Source organism: Equus przewalskii, chromosome 11 (assembly GCF_037783145.1).
Source record: "Equus przewalskii isolate Varuska chromosome 11, EquPr2, whole genome shotgun sequence".
Classification (NCBI taxonomy): domain Eukaryota; kingdom Metazoa; phylum Chordata; class Mammalia; order Perissodactyla; family Equidae; genus Equus; species Equus przewalskii.
This window is the reverse complement of record NC_091841.1, coordinates 20425551-20446345: the sequence shown is the minus strand read 5'-3', so window position 1 is coordinate 20446345 and position 20795 is coordinate 20425551. Positions and strand designations below refer to the sequence as shown.

General features: G+C 36.0%; 1 protein-coding gene across 2 annotated transcripts in view; it reads right to left on the bottom strand.

The window, feature by feature from the left end:
• ZFP91 (ZFP91 zinc finger protein, atypical E3 ubiquitin ligase) overlaps positions 1 to 20795 on the bottom strand; it is a 35768-nt gene that overhangs the window by 9184 nt on the left and 5789 nt on the right. The window contains exons 3-5 of one of the 2 annotated variants that reach the window (XM_008536931.2): positions 1106 to 1315; positions 812 to 848; positions 42 to 146 (exon numbers count right to left, since the gene is read on the bottom strand). In XM_008536931.2, coding sequence (XP_008535153.1) covers positions 42 to 146; positions 812 to 848; positions 1106 to 1315 — 352 coding nt within the window. The remainder of the gene's footprint in view (positions 1 to 41; positions 147 to 811; positions 849 to 1105; positions 1316 to 20795) is intronic. The other variant, XM_008536932.2, reaches the window with a different exon arrangement.

Here is a 20795-nt window from a genome sequence, read left to right as displayed (position 1 = left end):
TATTCTTCATTGACATGTCTGGAGTAAAATCTGAGACGTGCCTTTCTAAGTGGGGTTTGTAGGTCTCATCTCTTGGGTCATCTTTGAATGGTATTTCCTCTTCACTGATTAACATCTCTTCTTCTTCCTCCTCCTCCTCATCACTACTAAAAAGCAGCAAACAGAGATTAGAAATTCTAGTTGTAACGATTCTACCTAACTGAATTTTATTCGGTAATTTATTTAGAGGTAGCCAAAGATTCACAGTAAGTTATCTAGGATTTTTATCCTCATGGTCTAGTTGGACTGCAATCTAGCTGCTTTATCCTAAAGAATAATAATTGGAACTAAAAACACATAAATCCTAGAAATGCTATCACTTCATTAAATAAAGGTAAGGTGATGACTGTTCAACGGCACTAAGAGTTAAAAAAATTAACTTTATAATTCTATGTCTAGTAATCTGCTCTAACAAAAAAGACCTATGAACAGACACACACAAAAAAGTTGGTGGGAATCAAATGACTTATCAAGGAAGACACTTCAAAACCCTGGTCAAAACATCCCCATTTCACGTTCCTGTCTAGCAGGGAATAAGTCAGAACACAGAAGGTACTTAAGACATGGTTTCTGAACTACATAACTAAAGACTACATGGTTAAAGCTCTAATCAAGAATAAAATGCAATCTAAAAACTGAATACCAAAACTGAAGCTAATTTCTCTTTAACAGCTCAAAATTATTTCAAGTAGAAAACAGCTTCTGAATCATATAATGCGATTGTGCTCTTTGTCTCCAAGGGTTTATATATGAAATATGAAAAGTTTCTTACCTAATACCACCTGGAGACTGATGTTCTTCTGCAACATCTGGAAAAATAAAGCCAAAACAAAAGTTTATCTATGTAGATAAAGATATTTTCTTTCTGCAGCCAAGAGATACATAGCAAATTACTGCCTGTAGTCATTATGCAAAAGGAGAGGATCTGCAAATTGTCGAAAAGAAATCTTTCCTATATAACCATACCTACCCATGAAAGTTAAACTGTTTTGGTAAATATTCAACATTATATTTAAAGTCTACAGGCAACTGGTTATTAAATAACCATAATCTACTTGCACTGTACCATAATCAAGCTGATCTGTATTTGGTTCTGACTTGCAGATGAGCTGCAATGAACCAGTCTTGGACCTAGAACTTCGGGTGTTCTCTGTGTCACGATGCCGAGAGACAGACGTCCTGCTACTGCTGCGCCAGCCCCGGCTAGGCCTAGTTGCAGCAATGGAAACTTCCTGAGGGAGGGCAGAGTCTTCTTCCTCTTTCTCTTCCTTGGGATCTAGATGAAAACATATACAATTCTTTTTAAGTTTACAGTTAACCAATAACTATCTTTTTATGTCTACTATTAAATACAATCAATGAAAAGATAAATTCTTTTGAGAAAATTCCTCAGGTTTTTATTGAAATAACAGAAACAAGATGAGAGGAAAATTAGACAAAACTTACCCTTTTTGTCATCACTCTATAGAAAAAACTTTGTATGTTGCAAAGTGGTAATTTTATATTGCCTTATCTACTGAAAAATGGAACGCTAAGAGAAGTAGGCAAACTATACCTAAGTAATTCAATTCATGGAATTCTAACCTTTAGATCTAAGACAAAAGAAACTAAGTTGAGTTGAGTAGTCCCAGAAAGAAGAGCAGAACTACGGCATGAAAAAGAATCACAAGTCTAGCTGATTTTACAACCAATGTGCAAGGAATTTGTAAAAAGAAATTCCATTATAGGAATGCCTTCCCTTGACCGTATTCAATAATTTCACTTGGAATTACACCATGAATTTGAATTAATCCATAGGGCAAATCATGACAATGTCCAGCTTCAGTGTTGTTCTGTTTCACCTATGAGATGCTACATCCAGGCACACATACAATCTGTTTGTTACCCTATATTTCTCCATGCTTGAAAGGGTAAATGAGGTAATGTAAGGTCATTTCCTCCTGAGTGATAATAAAAAGCTTATCATTAAAAATTCGTGTTCATATCTAGAGTAGCTTATTACTTAGAACTACATTAAGTTAGTATAGTAAAACTGAGCCTATTATGACTATGGAAGATTCTTTAAATAATCTCAGAATGGAAAAGGGCTTTCTAAGAACAGCACAAAATTTCAGGTCTTAAGACTGATATACCTGACTACCTAAACATAAAAACAATTTTACATATGGCAAATTCCACTAGAAGCAGTCTAAAAGCTCAGTAGAAAAATGGCAGCTCAGTAAAAAACCTATGGTGAACAAACGACGACAAAAAAGCTCAATCCGCTTGTAACAAGAGAAACTTAAAATGACAGTGCCATAGTACTGTTCCCCATCATAATGGCAATGATCCAAATGTTTGACAACACACTGTATTGGCAGGGCTGTAGAAAAACAGGTACTATAATACAGAAGATAGTGTGTGCAACGGCAAAACCTCTATGAAGGACAATTTAGCAATACCTATCAAAACTTTCAAGTACGAGAAATTTATCCTATAAAACTGCAATCACACTTACAAAATGACTTATGTATAGAGTCAGTCATTATAGGAATGTTTTTAGTAGTAAAAAAGTAGAAAACTATCGGGGGGAACTTGTTATATGAATTATGACACATCTAGTCAATGGGCAAAGGCATGGAGTCAACTCCATGACACTTTACTACACACAGAAAAACCCATATGCATATAATACCCAAATATTAGATACATGTATATATATGTTTTACATATTATATAGATATAGAAATAAATACATATGCGTGTAAGATATATATATGATATATATGGTAACAAAACTTCTGGACAAACATGTAAGAAACTGATAAATACTGGTCTCTTCCAGGGAAGGTGCAAAACTACTTCCGGCAATTCCATCTCTAAATATCTACCCCTAGGAAAATAAACTGGCACATGGAGGTTCATTGTAGCATGTTTATAACAGCTAAATACTGGAAACAACCTAACCCTCCATCAAGGAGGAGAAACCAGGCTGCACTTTCCACACTTTGCTTGGAAATCTTTTCAGCTAAATATACAAGTTCATTGCATAAAAGTTCTATCCAACAGAACATAATTCAGCCATAGTCTCTGCCACTTTCTAACAAGGATCGCCTTTCCTCTACTGTCCAATAACATGTTCACCATTTCCTTTTAAAGCCTCCCCAGATTGCCTTTGACATCCACATTTCTGCATACCGTTTCCTTAAGGCAATCCAGGCTGTTTTTCCGAATAAGTGTCTCAGAACTCTCCCAGTTAGTATCCACTCACCAAAACCATTTCCACATTTTTAGGTATTTTGTTACAGCAAGATACCACTTTCAGTACTGAAATCTGTATTAGTTTCATAGGGCTGCCACAACAAATTACCACAAAGACCTATTTCTCTGCAAAGATCCTATTTCTAAATAATGTCACACTCACAGGTACGCAACACCTTTTTGGGAGAAACAATTCAACTCATAGCATATGGCCCTGCTATCAGACAAAATAGACTTTAAGTCAAAAACTGTTATTAAAGACAAAGAAAGACGTGTATATTGATAAGACTGTCAATCAATCAAGAAAATAAAAGAATTATAAACCTATATATACCTAATATATGAAGCAAAAAATGACAAAATTGGAGGGGGAAGTAGGTAATACTAAAATAAGTTGGAGACTTCAATAATTTACTCTCAGTAATGGATAGAAGGACTAGTCCTGGGTTCAGTTAGGAAAAAGAGGACTTGAGCAACACTATAAAAAGATTAAACCTAACAGATAAATAAAGAATACTTCAGACAAAAATAACAGAATACACAATCTTCTCAAGTGCACACAAAAGATTCTTCACAGAAGACCACGTGTTAGGCCACAAAACAAGTCCGCAGAAACTTAAAAAGATTAAGATCATAAAGAGAGGGTGTGGCCCCGTGGCTGGGTGGTTAAGTTTGTGTGCTCTGCTTTTGCGGCCTGGGGTTTCGCCAGTTCGGATCCTGGGCATGGATACGGAACCGTTCATCAGGCATGCTGAGGCGATGGCCCACATAGCACAACCAGAAGGACCCACAACTAAAATATACAACGATGTACTGGGGGGCTTGGGGGAGAAGAAGTAAAAACAAAAAAGGGCAACAGATGTTACCTCAGGTGCTAATCTTTAAAAGAAAATTTAAAAAAAAAAAAAGATGATATAGAGAATGTTCTCTGATCCAATACAATGAAAACAGAAATCAGTATCATAAGGAAAATTAGAAAATTCAAGGGGCCGGCTAGGTAGTGCAGTGGTTAAGTTCACACACTCTGCTTCGGTGGCTTGGGGTTTGCCAGTTTGGATCCCACGTGTGGACCCACACACCACTTGTCAAGCCATGCTACGGCAGGCAACCCACATATAAAGTAGAGGAAGATGGGCATGAATGTTAGCTCAGGGCCAATCTTCCTCAGCAGGAAAAAAAAAAGAAAAAGAAAGGGATTGGCCATGGATGTTGGCTCAGGGCTAATCTTCCTCAAAAAAAAATGGGGCCAGCCCCATGGTCAAGTGGTTAAGTTCGTGTGCTCCACTTCGGCAGCCCAGGGTTTCCCCAGTTGGGACCCTGGGAGTGGACATGGCACCACTCATCAGGCCATGCTGAGGCAGTGTCCCACATAGCACAACCAAAGAGGTACTCACAACTAGAATATACAACTATGAACTTGGAGGCTTTGGGGAGAAGAAGAAGAAAAAGAAGACTGGCAACAGATGTTAGCTCAGGTGCCAATCTTAAAAAAAAAAAAAAAGAAAATTCAAGTATGTGGAAATTAAACAACACACTCTTAACCAATGGGTTAAAGAAGAAATCACAAGGGAAATTAGAAAATACTTAAAGATGAATGAAAATGAAAAAACAACATGCCATAAGTTATTATGGGCTGCAGCAAAAGCAATGCTCAGAGTGAAATTTATAGACTTAAATGGCTACATTAAAATAGAAAAAAAAAATCACGTCTAACCAATAACCTGTTAATTAGGTTATTTGTTGTTTTGGTGTGAAGTATTCTTTACACCTTAAAAAGGAAAAAAAAAAGAGCAAACTAAACCTAAAGCTAGCAAAAGAAAGGAGATAAAGATTAGAAAAGAGATAAATGAAATAAGAAAACAGAAAACCAACAGAGAAAAATCAATGGAACCCAAACTCAGTTCTTTGAAAATATCAACAAAATCGACACATCTTTAGCTAGATTGAGGAAAAAGAAAAGAGAAGACTCAAACTAGTAAAAAATTGGAACACTCTTACAATAAGTGAAGACTGAATTAATAATCAAAAATCTCCCAATGAAAAAAAGCCCAGAGGCAGATTGTTTCGCTGGTAAATTCTACTAAACATATAAAGAAGAATCAACACTAATCCTTCTCAAACTCTACAAAAAACAGAAGAGGCGGGAACACTTTCCAATTCATCCTATAAGGCCAGGATTACTGATACCAAAGCCAGACAAAGACACCACAAGAAAACTACAGACGAATATCCCTTGCAAACCGAATCCAGCAGAATAATAAGACTATGAAGCATATTAAGACTAAGACAAAGTGAGATGCATCCCAGGATTACGAGGGTGGTTCAAGATATAAAAATCAATTGATTAATATACCACATTAATAGAATGAAGGAAAAAAACTCTACATGATCGCCTCAATTGATGTAGAAAAAGCATTTGACAAAAGTCAACAAACTTTTATGATAAGAACACACAACAAACTAGGACTAGAATGGAACTTCCTCAACCTGATAAAGGGCATTTATCAAAAGCCCAGAGCTAACATACTCAGTGGCAAAAGACTGAAAGCTTTCTCCCTAAGATCAGGAACAAGATAAAGATGCCCTGTTTCTCCAACTTCTATTCAAGTGGAAGTTCTGGAAAAAGCAATTAGGCAATAAAAATAAATGGCAACCAAATTGGAAAGGAAGAAGTAAAACTCTATCTGCAGATGAAATGCTGTTTCTAAAGAAAATTCTACAGAATCTGCAAAAAGAAAACTATTAAAGGTAACACACAAATTTAGCAAAGTTGCAGAATACAAGACCAACACTCAAAAATTAGTTGTTTTAAATACACCAGCAATGAGAAATCCAAAGAGGGAGTTAAGAAAACAATTCCATTTATAATTTAATTAAAAAGAATAAACACTTAAATATTCCTAAGATGGCAATATTACCCAAACAGATCTGCAGACCGAATATAACCCCATCAAAATCCCAGCTTCCTTATTTGCAAAAAGTGACAACCTCATCCCAAAATTCATATGAAAATACTAGAGACCTTGATCAGCCAAAACAATCTTAAAAAAGAACAAAGTTGGAGGACTCACTTTATTCTTCCCAATCTCAAAACTTACTACAAAGCTAAAGTAATCAATCAGTATCACAGTGTGGCACTGGCCTAACGACAGACATACAGACCAACGGAACTGAATTCAGAGTCCAGATAGAAACCCATGCACCTATGGTCAATTGATTTTCCACAAGGTTGCCAAGACCATTAATGGGGAAAGAACAGTCTCTTCAACAAATGTTGCTGGGACAACTGGATATCCACATACAAAGAACAAAGCTGAACCCTTACCTTATACCATATACAAAAATTAACTCAAAATGGATCAAAGGGGGCTGGCCCCATGGCCAAGTGGTTAAGTTTGCACGCTCTACTTCAGCAGCCCAGGGTTTCACTGGTTCGGATCCTGGGCACGGACATGGAACTGCTCATCAGGCCATGCTGAGCCAGCGTCCTACATACCACAACTAGAGGGACCCACAACTAAAATATACAACTATGTACTGGAGGGATTTGGGGAGAAAAAGCAGAAAAAAAAAAATATGAATCGAAGACCTAAATGTAAAAGGTAATAGTAAAAATCTCTTATAAGTGAAGAAAATCTATGGAATGGGAGAAAATATTTGTAAGTCATATATCTAACAAGAGACTAATATCCAGAATATATAAAGAACTCTCTTACAATTCAACACCAAAAAGACAAACTACCCAATTAAAAAATGGTAAAGGACTTAAATAGACACAGAGGCGCACCGACTGTGGAAAACAGCTGGCAGTTCCTCAAAAACATAAGCATAGCATAAATATAAAAAACATAAACGTAAACAAAATTACCACATGGCCCAGCAATTCCACTCCTAGGTGTAGATCCCCAAAAGTAACAAGTATCCAAAGAAATACTTGTACGTGGATGTTCACAGGAATACAACTCATAAAAGCCAAAATGTGGAAACAACCTAAATGTCCATCAAACACCGAATGGATAAACAAAATGAAGTATATCCACAGAATGGAATATTACTCATAAAAAGGAACGAAGTACTAATATGTACTATTACATGTTACAAAATGGATGAACCTTCAAAATATGCTGTATGACAGAAGCCTGGCACGAAAGTCACATAAGTATGATTCCATTTATCTGAAATACTCTTAATAGGGGTAAATTCGGATTAATGTTTTAAGGCACAAGCAAATTAATGTTTGTTAGAGGCTGAGGAGAGGGCAGAACAGGGAATGACTACTTTTAATGGGTATGGGTTTTCTTTGGTAGGGTTGAAAATGTTTAGAACTAAATAGAGGTGATGGTTGCACAACACTGTAAATGCACTAAATGTCACTGAATTGTATGCTTTAAAATGGTTAATTTTGTTACACAAATGTCACCTAAAAAAAAAAAAAAGAAACACACAAGCCAACAACAACAAAAACAGAGGGGAGAAAAAAACACTATTAGGCTTCCAGAGTAGAAACTGACGATAGGATAACCCATACACTAGGAAAAACAATCACAACCAAATAGAAAAGAGTCAAGTTTCTTCTGTGTAGTACTTCAAAGACAATTTCTGCTTTTTCTCATAATAGCAGTTGACTTTGAGGAGGCTCCTAGATATATAAGTAATAAGAAAAAAGAGAAAAAAAGCCACGGTAGCCTAGGTGAAGGAAGACATCAGGCAAGCCACTGCCTGAGCAACATGCAGGCACAATGAATATAACCACATTCTCGAAAGAGGAAGAAGAGATAAAGTAAGAGTGATTGATACTATGAAGTGAGACAAATTGGTATTACCTGCAAGAACGCTTCTCCTAATTCTTCTAGGTAGTAAAAGACAGCATGATAATTCTTTCAAAACAAGCTAACTCATCAAATTCCAAAAGGTGATAGCCACTTCATCATGATGAAATACTTCAAGTTAGAAGGGTCATCCTAACATGAACTGGTTTTCCTTCAGGTTGCCCCATTTTTCTAACTGAAGTTTAGAGAAATTAAATGACTTGTTCAAGATTACAAAGCTGACACTGATTGTTGGGTGACCAGGGAGCGGCTGGTTGATAGGCTGGGAAGAAACTAGAGTAAAGGTCTTCTCATCTCTATGTATGCAAATATTTACCATTTTTTCTGGGAAACTAACAAGCCTCTACTACAGTATAATAATATTTTTTTCCTTTTTTCTAAATTTATCCTCATAACCATGTCAAGTAATTATTACTACTCTTATCTCTACAGGTGAGGAAAGCAATTAACTGATTTTCCCAGGCTCACATATTAAGTTGTGGAGCTGGGATTTGAACCCAGGTATATCTAAGTCCAAAGTCTATATTCTTTCTACTATACCACACCTAACCATATAGAAGTGAAACGGGAAAGTGCCAGTCCAAAGGCTTAATTCAGATTTGGCTCATTTCCAACCAGACATAGGTTCAAGTGCCAAGACAGGGAGCCATTTATGTAATATACTGACCTAAAAGACCAAAGGAAGTTTTATTATTCCATGAAAGTGAATTTTTAATCTAAAACTGCATGTGGTATTTCTTTATGTTTCAAAAGAGAACTGGAGGAATTTTTTAATGATTAAAAACAGAAAAAAAGCTGAGAGATTTTCAAACTTTTAATTAAGAAATTAAAGTATTTATATACTTTAATCCGATTTATTCATTTTTATTTATTTATTTATTTTTTAGGAAGATTAGCCCTGAGCTAACATCTGCCACCAATCTTCCACCTTTGGCTGAGGAAGACTAGCACTGAGCTAACATCTGTGTCCATCTTCCTCCACTTTTTATATGTGGGACGCCTACCACAGAATGGCCCATCAAGCAGTGCCATGTCCGAATCCAGGATCCAAACCGGCGAACCCTGGGCCACCGAAGCAGAATGTGCACACTTAACCGCTGCACCACCGGGCCAGCCCCCTGGTTTACTCATTTTTCAATCAACAAGGGTATTTGTCTTTATAAATATGTTAATACTTAATTTTTTCTTTCTTGTTCTAGTCATCTCTTTCATCATTTACTACATCTATGTTTTTATTTTCTTTCTTACTTATTTCAGACCAGACATGAGCTATTGGAGTACTGAGAAAGGAAGTAAGGAATAAAAAATATTAACGAGAGTTTACAAAATTCCTACAGATATTAAAAGTGTAGGGCAAAAAAAATTAGAATCACAAAGTAGCGCCATTTAGTTTCAGAGTACAGTCAGGTGTATTAGTTCTGTCTCAAAAGACTTTGCTTAGGGATAGGTTTGAGAAGATGAAAGGATACTTTCTCTTTGAAACTGTGGCTCTCAAAATGAATGTTCATTAACTTAATGGTCTCTATAGCTAACAATTAGCTCAAAATTTAGCATTTAAGTTTGAAAAAATATGGCTGGACTCTCAAGGATAAGTGCTAGCGAGGTGAAAAACGAGAGGAAGTAAGACAGAAGAGCACATGTAAACACCATGAGATGGGAACTGAAGTAAGATGACCAAAATGACTGGAGCTGAGAGAAGAGGACAAAAACTGTCATCATTTATAATGTTGCTGAGGAGGCAGGAAAGAGTCTAATAAAGAAGGTCCTTGCAAGATTTTGGATTTTACCCTAATAGCCACAGAAAGCCAGAAGAATTTACAAAGGAAGGTGGCACGATCAGATTTTCAGTTTTAATGTTCACTCTGGTTGCAGGCTAGAGAATGATCCAGGTGGGGGCAAGACTGATTTCAAGGAGACCAGCTTAACGTCTACTGCAACAGCCTAGGCAACAAATAATAAAAGCTTGAAAAAGAATAACAGCATTGGAAATGGAAAGAATTAGAGATGTGAAATACTTAGGAGACAGAGCAGACAGCACAAGAGAATGACTTAATAAAGGGATAGAGGAGGACAGAGAGAGGGGTCAGAGATCTATGATCTGAACAATTGGATGGATTGTGGGAGCATTCACAGAAGAAAATAGTTTTTCTTGCTTGTTTTGAGGAGACAGTAGAGATAATGTGTTCCATTTTGGACATGTTAAATTTGAAACGTCTGCCGAGTAAAACCACAGTTGGCCTGAAAGACAGAGGAGGGAGTCTGTGCTACATATATAAAATTGGGAATCGTCAGCATTATGGTCTAGATTCAGCATGGTCCACATAAAACGTCATTTTCAATATTTATGAAATGTGTTTTTAGCTATTTCTAATATCTGACTTATTCACTGATTTTTCTCTTCCAGTAGCACTTTAGTACTGTAAAATATATTTTAAAAACATACCCATACTACAATTTTGCTTTGTTCAGGCCATTCTTTCAATTCATGATGGTAAAATATCAGAGTATCTGAGACATGTTAAAAAAAGCTGTATTGAAGTATGGGTGTAACATTGACATTGAGGGCATGTTGAGGAAAAAGCAGAACTAGTGCTGCAAAAACAGAAAAGCTCAGAGATTTGGGGGTTAGGAAATATTATAGAAGAAATTTGGGGGTCTACCTAAGGAGAATTGTGACTAATAAGACTATGAAAGTATAATTCATCTACATTGTAGAGGCTCTGGATCCAAGCTTAAGAAATATGAAGTTAGGGCTGGCCTGGTGGCGCAGCGGTTAAGTTGCACGTGCCGCTTCTTGGTGGCCCAGAGTTCGCCGGTTTGGATCCTGGCTGCAGATATGGTGCCGCTTGGCAAAAGCCATGCTGAGGTAGGCATCCCACGTATAAAGTAGAGGAAGATGGGCATGGATGTTAGCTCAGGGCTAATCTTCCTCCAAAAAAAAAAAGAAAAAAAAAGGAACTATGAAGTTAGACATTTGGTAGAGAATCTCTGAAAGTTTTAAAGTAAGAATTAGTTACATAACTTGAATGGAGATGGAGAAGGAGCTAGCCCATGATGGGCTGATAAGAAATGGGAGGTGATTTGAGAGATGGAAATTAATGAGACCAGTTAGGATGCACTGTAATAGTACAGATCTAAAATTAATAAGGGGCTTACCTAAATACTGTTAATGATCAAATGGTTAATAGATTGAGGTGGGGGTTGGAGGGGGATGACACAAAACAGGCAGATAGACCTTCATCGTGGTAAGATACAGAGGTAAGGAAGAAAAAGGCAACATGGATTATCTGGCTTCAGGCCCTGCTATTCCACTAAAATAGCTATTGTTAAGGTTCCCAATGTCTTCACATACTTAAATCTAATTGACGTTTTTTAGTTACCTGACTTATCATCTTTTGACAGTTGGCTTTCATATCACACTTTCTTGGTCTTTTTCCTAACTCCCTGGCTTCTCTTTTCCTTGGGAGCTTCTCCTCCTCCTCCTCTCACTGTCCTTTATACAGTCATATGTTGCTTAACAATGGTGATGCGTTCTGACAAGTGCATCCCTAGGTGATTTCGTTGTTGTGTGAACATCACAGAGTGTGCTGAAGGGGAACAAAATTTCCCACCCCAAAATACATCTCTCTAACACGAAGATTATTTCAGGCTTATTATTTTTAAGAAACAAAACACTGAGAAAGTTTTTCTTGTTACCTCCCCCTTAACTGCCTAAAAGAATTCAGATTAAAAAAGTATGTCTCAAACAGATTGATATACATTTTTTGTCTCTGCTTCCTCTTAAAATGACAGAGAAGGGCTAAAAATGACCCAGGCTAACAAAGTCAAAGGAACACAAAAGGAGACAATAACAACTCTGATTTCACTTCAACAAAATTTTAGAATACTAAAACCAGGATAGTGATAAATGACTTTAAACATCAAATAAAGTTTAAACTTAAACTATAAGTGGGGAAACAAACAAGTAACAAGCAATATATGTATAGACATTTTAACCACTTCAGAAAGGGTCAGGAATTGGAGTCACAGTGTGCCTCTGAAAGTGGGGATGCAGGGTAGGACTGAAAAAATGAAGAGCAGTTTGAAGATTTTAAAAGTAGTCTGAACACCCAATCCCCTTTCTCCCATGCTGCCAGCAACTACCCCTCCACCTGAATGGAGACTTACCACTTAGGAGATGTTAAACCACAAAGGCTCTGGTATCAACAGTTTCAGGTGAGGGCAGACTAGGGATAATTAAATGGAAGCAAAAATAATAAATGTTGAAGACCCTCCTCACCGACCTCACACCTACCACATGTACCAAGATACAAGAATTCCTCTCTGAAGAAACTGACATGACCCATAAAAAGACTATTCCTACATCATCCTTTAATAGAGAATAGCAGGTCTAACCCGTGCACACAGACCTTCCAATCAGCATTTTAGTACTTTACTCTAAAAATCAAAAGAAAATTAGGGAACACCCAAAACTTAAGGAAAATTTCTAACAGAAGAGGCTAAATAAACAAATGGGAAAAAAACTTGAAAGAAATGGGCAATTCAAGGTACAGAAAAACATATATTATATAAATATGTCCTCAGATAGGAGGCTAGTAAATCATTAGATTAACAACAGTAATACTATTTAACAAAGTACACTCAAAAAAAGCTCTTGGAAATTAAAAATATAAGAAAAAAAAACCGTGAAGAAAAGATGTGAAGTTAAGCTGAGAAAATCTCTGAAAAAGTAGCATAACAATACAAAGGGTTAAGAAATGTAATGAAGTATAAAATTAAAGGACAGAGAAAGCAAAAGTGATGAAGTTAAAGAAATAACATAAAATCTGCTATAAATTAAGAATAGTTTATTTATTTATTTATTTGGTGAGGAGGATTGGCCCGGAGCTAGCATCTGTGCCAATCTTCCTCTATTTTATGTGGGATGCTGCTGAAGCGTGACTTGACAAGTGGTGCTAGGTCCTTGCCCAGGATCTGAACCTTCGAACCCTGGGCGGCCGAGGCAAAGCGTGTGAATTTAACTACTATGCCACCAGGCCAGCCCCTATAATGCTGAATTTTATGTGTCAACTTGGTTAGGCTATGGTACCCGGTTGTTTGGTCAAACATCAATCTAGAAGTTGTTGTGAAGGTAGTTTTTTTAGACACGATTAAGACTTAAATCAGTAGACTGTGAGTAAAGTAAATTACCCTCCATAATGTGGGTGGGCCTCATTCAATTAATTGAAAGTCTAAGAGCAAAGATAGGTTTCATGAAGAAGTAACTTGGCTTCAAGAATCAACACAGAAACCCTTCCCTAAGTTTCCAGTCCTGTGAGTTTTGGACTTCAGACTGTATTATCACCTCTTACCTGAATTTTCAGTCTGCTAGTGTGCCCTATGGATCTTAAACTTGACAGCCCCCACAACTGCATGAGCTAATTCCTTAAAATAAATTATATATATAGTCTATTGGTTCTATTTCTTTGAAGACCCCTAATACACACTCTGGTACTGAAAGTGGTTCTAAAGGAATAGAATCTTACTGATTAGTTTTTTAATTGGTTCTCTAATCTGATTAGATTTAAAGGCACTAATATGACTCTTATTTCCAGTAGTAAAGAGAGCACTGAAAGTCCACGGCATGATGTAACAACAGAAATAAGCAAAATATCACCAATGGATACTTCTAAATCAAATACTTATAGTAAGAGGAGAGGTTCTGCTGATCATGCATTTGATACTTTGGGACATTTCAAATCGATGAGTTATAATGAAAATGGCTGGTTGCTCCTAATTGTGCTGGACAAAGTGGTGAGAGAAAAGGGTGTGCTCAGAGGTTCAAATTCCCAGCTCAAGCACCACATAAATGACCTGGAAGTTTCTATGCCTGCCCTGAAAGAAATCCTTATTTCCTGTACCTGCAAAGCTGAGTTTCCTGAAAACCAAACCCAGAGAGTCTCACCAAGGCCAACCTGGCTACAGGCACTGCTGAGTGCCTATTCTGCCAGCAGCAGACATCAACAGTGACTCCCTGATATAGCACCAGTCCCCAGGGTGATCACACAGCTACCTGGTGGCTAGTTCATTTCATCAGACCACTTCCATCATGGAAGTGGCAACGTTTTGTTCTTACTGGAACAGACACTTACTCTGAATATGGATTTGCCTTCCCTGCACCCAATGCTTCTGCCAAAACTATCATTCATGGACTTACAGAATGACTTATCCACAGTCATGGTATTCCATATAGCCTTTCTTCTGATCAAGGAACTCACTTCACAGTAAGTGAAATGCAGCAAGAGGCCCATGTTCATGGAATTCACTATGCGTGTTACCACGTTCCCTACCATCCTGAAGCAGCTGGCTTGACAGAATAGTGGAAGGGCAATAACAAACATGGGTGAGGTTGTAGAGAAACAGAAGCCCTCATCAACTGTTGGTGAACATAAATATCACAGCCACCCTAAGAAAGTGTTTGCCAGTTTCTTCAAGTTAAACCTATATTTACCATACAATCCAACAATTCCACTCTTAGATGTCTACCTGAAAGAAATACAAACATTTGTCCACTGAAAAACTTGCCCATGAATATTCACAGTATCGTTATTCGTGATAGCTAAAAAGTGTAGCAACTGGTGAATAGATAAATCAAATGAACTATTTCCATACAAAGGAATGAAAATACTGATACATGCTACAACATGGATTAACCTCAAAAACATTATGCTAAGTGAAAGACACCAGACGTAAAATAAAAAAAACATATATTGTATGTACAAGTCCGTTTATATAAAAACATCTAGAAAAGGCAAATCTATCTAGACAGAACTGTACACTTGAAACGGGTGAATTTTAAGTATGTAAACTATGCTTCAATAAAATTTTATTAATAAAATATGCATTGTAGCACTAGTAATAAAGACCACTAACTGAAATCTACCCAAATGCCCATCAACAGTAAAATGGGTAAACTGCGATATATTTCTGCAATAAACACTATATAGCAATAAAAATAATCTATAACAAACACCATATAGAGGAATGTCACATAATGGTGAGCAAAAGAAGCCCTACACAAGAGTACATAATGCATTATTCCATTTACATACAATTCAAAAACTGGCAAAACTAATTTGTGCTGTTAAAAGTCAGAATAGTGGTTACACTTGGGGGAGGTTAATCACATTCTGTTTCTTGAGTTGGGTGATGGTTACACCACTGGGTTTGCCTTGTGAAAAATCATGAAGCCGCATACTTAAGTGTACTTTTGTGTATGTATGGTATATTTTAATAGTTTCTTAAAACAAAGTCACCTGCAACCCAGAAAAAACTGCGAGAAATATCAAACGTCCTTCCATCAGGTAGAGGCTAAATCAGTTATAAAACACACGTGTAATACGTTTGGATGCCCACAAACTACCTATTCACTTTTTTCTCTTAAGAATCCATCCCACTCTTAGAAACATGGTGGGATTCCCGATTAGTGTAAGGTAATGGTTTTCAAAGTGTAGTTTGTAAACTCCGAGGGGTCTCCAAGATCCTTTCAAGAAGTTTTCAAGGTCAAAACTCTCCACAAAAAAACAACTGTGACTTGGATTTGGATTACATTGCATTTGTAGATCATTATGGGGAGAAATGACATCTTAACAATATTGAGTCTTCAATTCAATGAACGAGGTATACTGCTCCATTCATTTAGGTTTTTAATTTCCCTCAGCAATATTTCGTACTTTTTAGTGTGTAAGTATTTCACATCTTTTGTCAGATTTATCCCAGAGTATTTCAGACTGTTTGATGTTGTTCTAATGATATTTTTAAATTTTATAATTTCAATCTTTTGTTGCTCATATACAGAAATCAACTGATTTTTGTATGCTGTGGGGTAAGCTTCAAGATGCCTTGCAGCTTTTGGCACACTGTCCTGAGACCACCATGACACGAAAATCACTGAATTGAAAGACCAATGAGGAGAGGGAATGGCCCACCTGAGAAATAACAAATTGTTGTATTTTAAATCACTAAGTATTGGATGGTTTGTTATACCTGGACAGATAACTGATACAAGAGTTTAGGGAGAGACATAGCAAAGAAAACAGGGTTGAGAAATTCTACAAACATAATCATCCAATAAGAAGCTAAGCTACAAGTTTGGAGTTTAGGATCAAAGAAGCAAGTCAGGTTTAATAAGGCAGGCAGGCAGAAGATGGAACTACAGTTACTTCTAAGAGAATTAACCGCACTGAAGCTAAAGGGGTCTTTGCCTGGATGTACTGTAGTTAGATCCATCTGGCTAGTTTTAATTCAGAGGAGACTGATCCTTCTTGGACTTAAAAAGGTCAGGGGGCATTAAATCAGATCTAATTCCTTTATGTCAGAGGTTTGTGGTCCACTCAGAATCACGTCAGTGAGAAGATAATGTTATGCCCTAGTAAGAGATGAGTGTCTCTTAGAGGTTTCATATTCTTATCAGTTGAATCTTAAGTTTGCCCACTCAGGACCCTAGGTTAGCTCTGCTTCAGTTTCCTCCCACTAGAGCATTCTGCTGCAACTCTCAAGTGGTCTGGCAGGGAAAAGGATCTCAATATAAAATAATTACCGTGTATAAAAGAATAAAATAACTGTTGAGAGGGTTCTTATATAAATTGAATTGCAAGTGGCAAATTGTTATAAAATTTCTTTGTATGTAAGGGACAGAAAGACTCATTTATCTGACTGATAAAACATTCCATAACTGAAACGAGCTGATAATCAAGGCTTTCTAAGCCTGTGTCACAATCTACATATATCATAAATGAGGTATGTCTGTACTTGTAGGAGACTAGAGCAGAGAGGAAGAACCACAGGTCTGGAGGTTTGAATCAGAAAAACGGTTTAAAGTATATGGGGCATTCTCAACAAGGAGTAAGACGTTGAGATCATTCTCATACTGAGAGAAATAATTTAGTTCCTGCTACCTTAAGATAAAGGGCTAGGAAGGAAATAAAATAGATAAAATGCTTATCGAATGTACGGTCAGCCATTTGAGACACGAGCACTATTACAATAGCCAGAAACTTGAGTTTCTGAAACCTGATCTCTCTACTGTGTATTTCTATAGTTAGCTCTACTTTGTTTTCCATGAATAATTAGTACTAAAAGTCCATTTTGAAATATTAGCCAATATCAGCAGTATTAAGAGAAATAAGGGAAACCGAGGCTTAAAAAAACCCCACGTATTTAAGATGAATATTGTTTAAGGATACTGGAAATGAGAGGATATGAAACAAAAGTATTCCAACACAGGAAAAATGAAATAATCTGACGAAATTAAAACTATGAAAATTGTTAAAAATAAATAAATTCTAACTTTTTAGGAAAGGAGGAAAGCTATAATCTGAAAATTAGATTAAATCAATAAAAAACAAAAACTGAGGATGTTTCAGGAAAGAAAAAAATACCAAAACAAGCTAACATTTTATTAATAATTCCAGATAGTATCCTGATTATAAACCAGATAAGGCAAACAGTCAAAGCTCTAAACAATCTAAGTAAATTCCCAGATCTGTTATGAACTCATTTGATGATTCTGTCTAGACAATCTTTTCCAAATATCACTACATAACAAGAAGAGTAACTGAAAACAGTAAAATGATTCTGAATAAAAGATGAGACCTCAAGTTTAACATAATCAAATTTTCAAGCACCCAGTACTCCAAAGTAGGTTTTCCATAAACTCTAATTTTATGAGATATTCTTAAAAATAACCAAAAAAAACAAGAGGGGGAAGGTCTTACAGTCAATTAAGTTACGTAATTGCTGCATATTTTGGTATTTACATTGCATATTACCCCAAATCAAAGTCTCTCAGAAGTCCTGGAATAAATAATCTAACACTGATGACTCAAGCACTGTCCACATTTATTTGAGTCTGTAATATTTATTATTATTATTCCATGAAACACTTGAAACACACTTTAGTAAACGTTAAGATACTACAGTCTCCTTTTTTATGTTGTATCTTGGGCAGTTTTAGTCAGAGGGTCGAAAGTTAAAGAAATTACTATTTGCGAATCATGTAACACCGGGATTATTAATAAATTACATTTAGGCAAACCATCACTTTACTTCATTACCATAAGTATAACACTGGTTCAAAACAGAGGGAGCAGAAAGAAAATATAAAGGCAAGTTAAAAATGAACTAGGCAGGCTCTGTCCTTCAAAATTTCTGCTCCACAATGATGATGATAAACCTTGGCAGTAGTAAACTAAGCTTTCACATTTAAAGCTTTTTCCTTTTTGCTTCTTGTTTGTGGAATGCTCTTCATTCAGATATCTACCTGTATATTCAGGTATGAGCTCAAATGTCATATACTCAAAGTGGTCATCCTTTGCCATCTTATCTAAACTTAGCCTCCCCACCTCCAACTTCATCAAATATATTACACTCTTTTAATTTCTTCACCGCACTTATTTGATTACCAGTACAACCCAGTATCTAGAATGGTGCTGGACACACAGTGGATGCTCCACAATTACCTGTTGAATGAATAACTAAACACTACTTTTACAAAGCAACTTTTCATTTGTTTTATATATTACCATCAGGATTAAATAAATGAAGCAGAAACAGGTACCAACATTAACATGTTTCTTTACTACTATTTCAGTTTGAAAAATGAACATAGCACTTGGCAATTTAATAATTTGAAAACAATAGCAAGTTGCTTTTGTGTGTGTGGAATATTATTTATTTGTTCAAACACGTCAAAAGTTTTACCTGTAGCTGAAGGAAAGCAAATAATTTCAAGTCATTTGGAGTAAATAGAGTAAAAGCAAGCCTGAAAACATCTTTTCAATATTAATAAAACAGAGATAGTCATATCTCTAGAAAATATCAAAAAGTGTCCGAAGTTTTGAAAAAACTTCAACTTCTGGAATAAGTTTGAGTTACTTCAGTTAAAATTCAGGAGACTGAACATGAAAACTATTCTAGAGTAACAGAATAACTTTTTGAGAAGTTAAATGACAAGGCAAAGAACTGAAGTGAATTCTAAATACTAAACAGCACAGGAAAAGGTGACCACTACAGTCCTCATTTCTTTATTCACTGATCTAGTTGTATAAATGTAGGTAAGATACAGTTATGTACCTATATACTGTTCATAGACTTGAACAGCTACCGTGATAGGTAAACTAATGAAAAGATGGAGATGGGAGTTGGAGAAAATCTATTTTTTCAAAATTTTACAAACCTAATAGGTACCATTTATTGAGTGCTCACTGGATTTCAGGTACTGAATTATTTGCAATAAAAGGCAGAACTTGAATTCAAATCCTGAGTTCTAACTCTAGATCCAGAGCATTTAACTAGTGGGATTGATTTTGAGATTGAATTACCCATAATGCAGTTTTAATCTCTTCACAGCTGCATAACTACATAACATGCCAATTTCTGGTTTAAGACATCTACACAAAGGGCAATTAAATTAATATGCAACAGGGGTTCAAAATTTCCACCACATTATGAGAGTTCTCAAGGCAACCCAAAATAACTTCTTTAGACGTACTCTTTAGACACACGAGGTAATTTCAGCTCTGATAAAGGAAGGTTGGGGTTTTAGTTTTTGTTTTAATAAAAACTGCTCTGGTACTTGATTGCTACCTCTCTCTACATTTTCTCCACATCATAAAATTCCCAAGATGATCTCTGAACAATAAACACGAGAGCTTCCATTCTTAGCAGACATACCCTATTTTCTAAGTATCAACAGCAACAAAACCAAAAACTTGCTAGACAAAACAGTCATGGAAAGATTTCTACACAAAAAATTTGCCTAGTGCAATATATTTCTGCCTTGTATACTATGAAAAACTAGCTTCAGATTCTAAAATTCAGAGGAAAAAGAAATCTGATCATTAACATCTAATTATTTACAAAGCAGCCACCAATTCAAGTTACTGGCTCCTAATCATACTGTCATTCTTCTCCATGGCATAAAATCCAGATTTTAAACTTGTTTTATGTATATTCTCAAAGCATTATTTATGAACAGAAAAGTCTTCATTAGGAATAATATATATATATATATATATATATAAACACATACATAATAAGTTAACTGGTCAACCCACACTTATTAAGTAAATTCCCATCAGGACTGGGCCAAGATCAGACAAATAAATGAGAGATGCTTAAAAGTATATTTGTTCCAGTTTTAAGAAGGATGCTGTGTATTTGAACTTAGCATCAAGGAACACAGCCAACAACCAGATAAAAACATGTAATCAATGAGCACCTGGCCCAACATGATGGGGCAATGTTAATAACCCAATCTCCAAAAACAGAATAGTCTTTTTAAAAAACTGTTTAAAAAGAAAAAAGTGAACATTAGCTTCCCTTTAATCCAGATAAGCAGAAGACTACATTCAATACATATATCTGGTTTGCTAAAACACTTTAAAGAGAAACAACCTAATGACCCCATTCAATTATTCAGCAGGCTGAAATCTTAGAACACTTCTTTCCACATTCTTCAAACTGCATTTATAATTTGAGTCTCCACCAGCATCACGATTTTGTCTGCATTTTACTCTGTACTGTGTATCATTCCTCTTTGTTACTTTGGTAAAAAACTCACTAGCTTAAAAAAAACTGCCATAAATTGACATCAAATAATCTGATTTCCCATTATTAGGTTTCTAAATAAAGCCAAAATGATCCGAT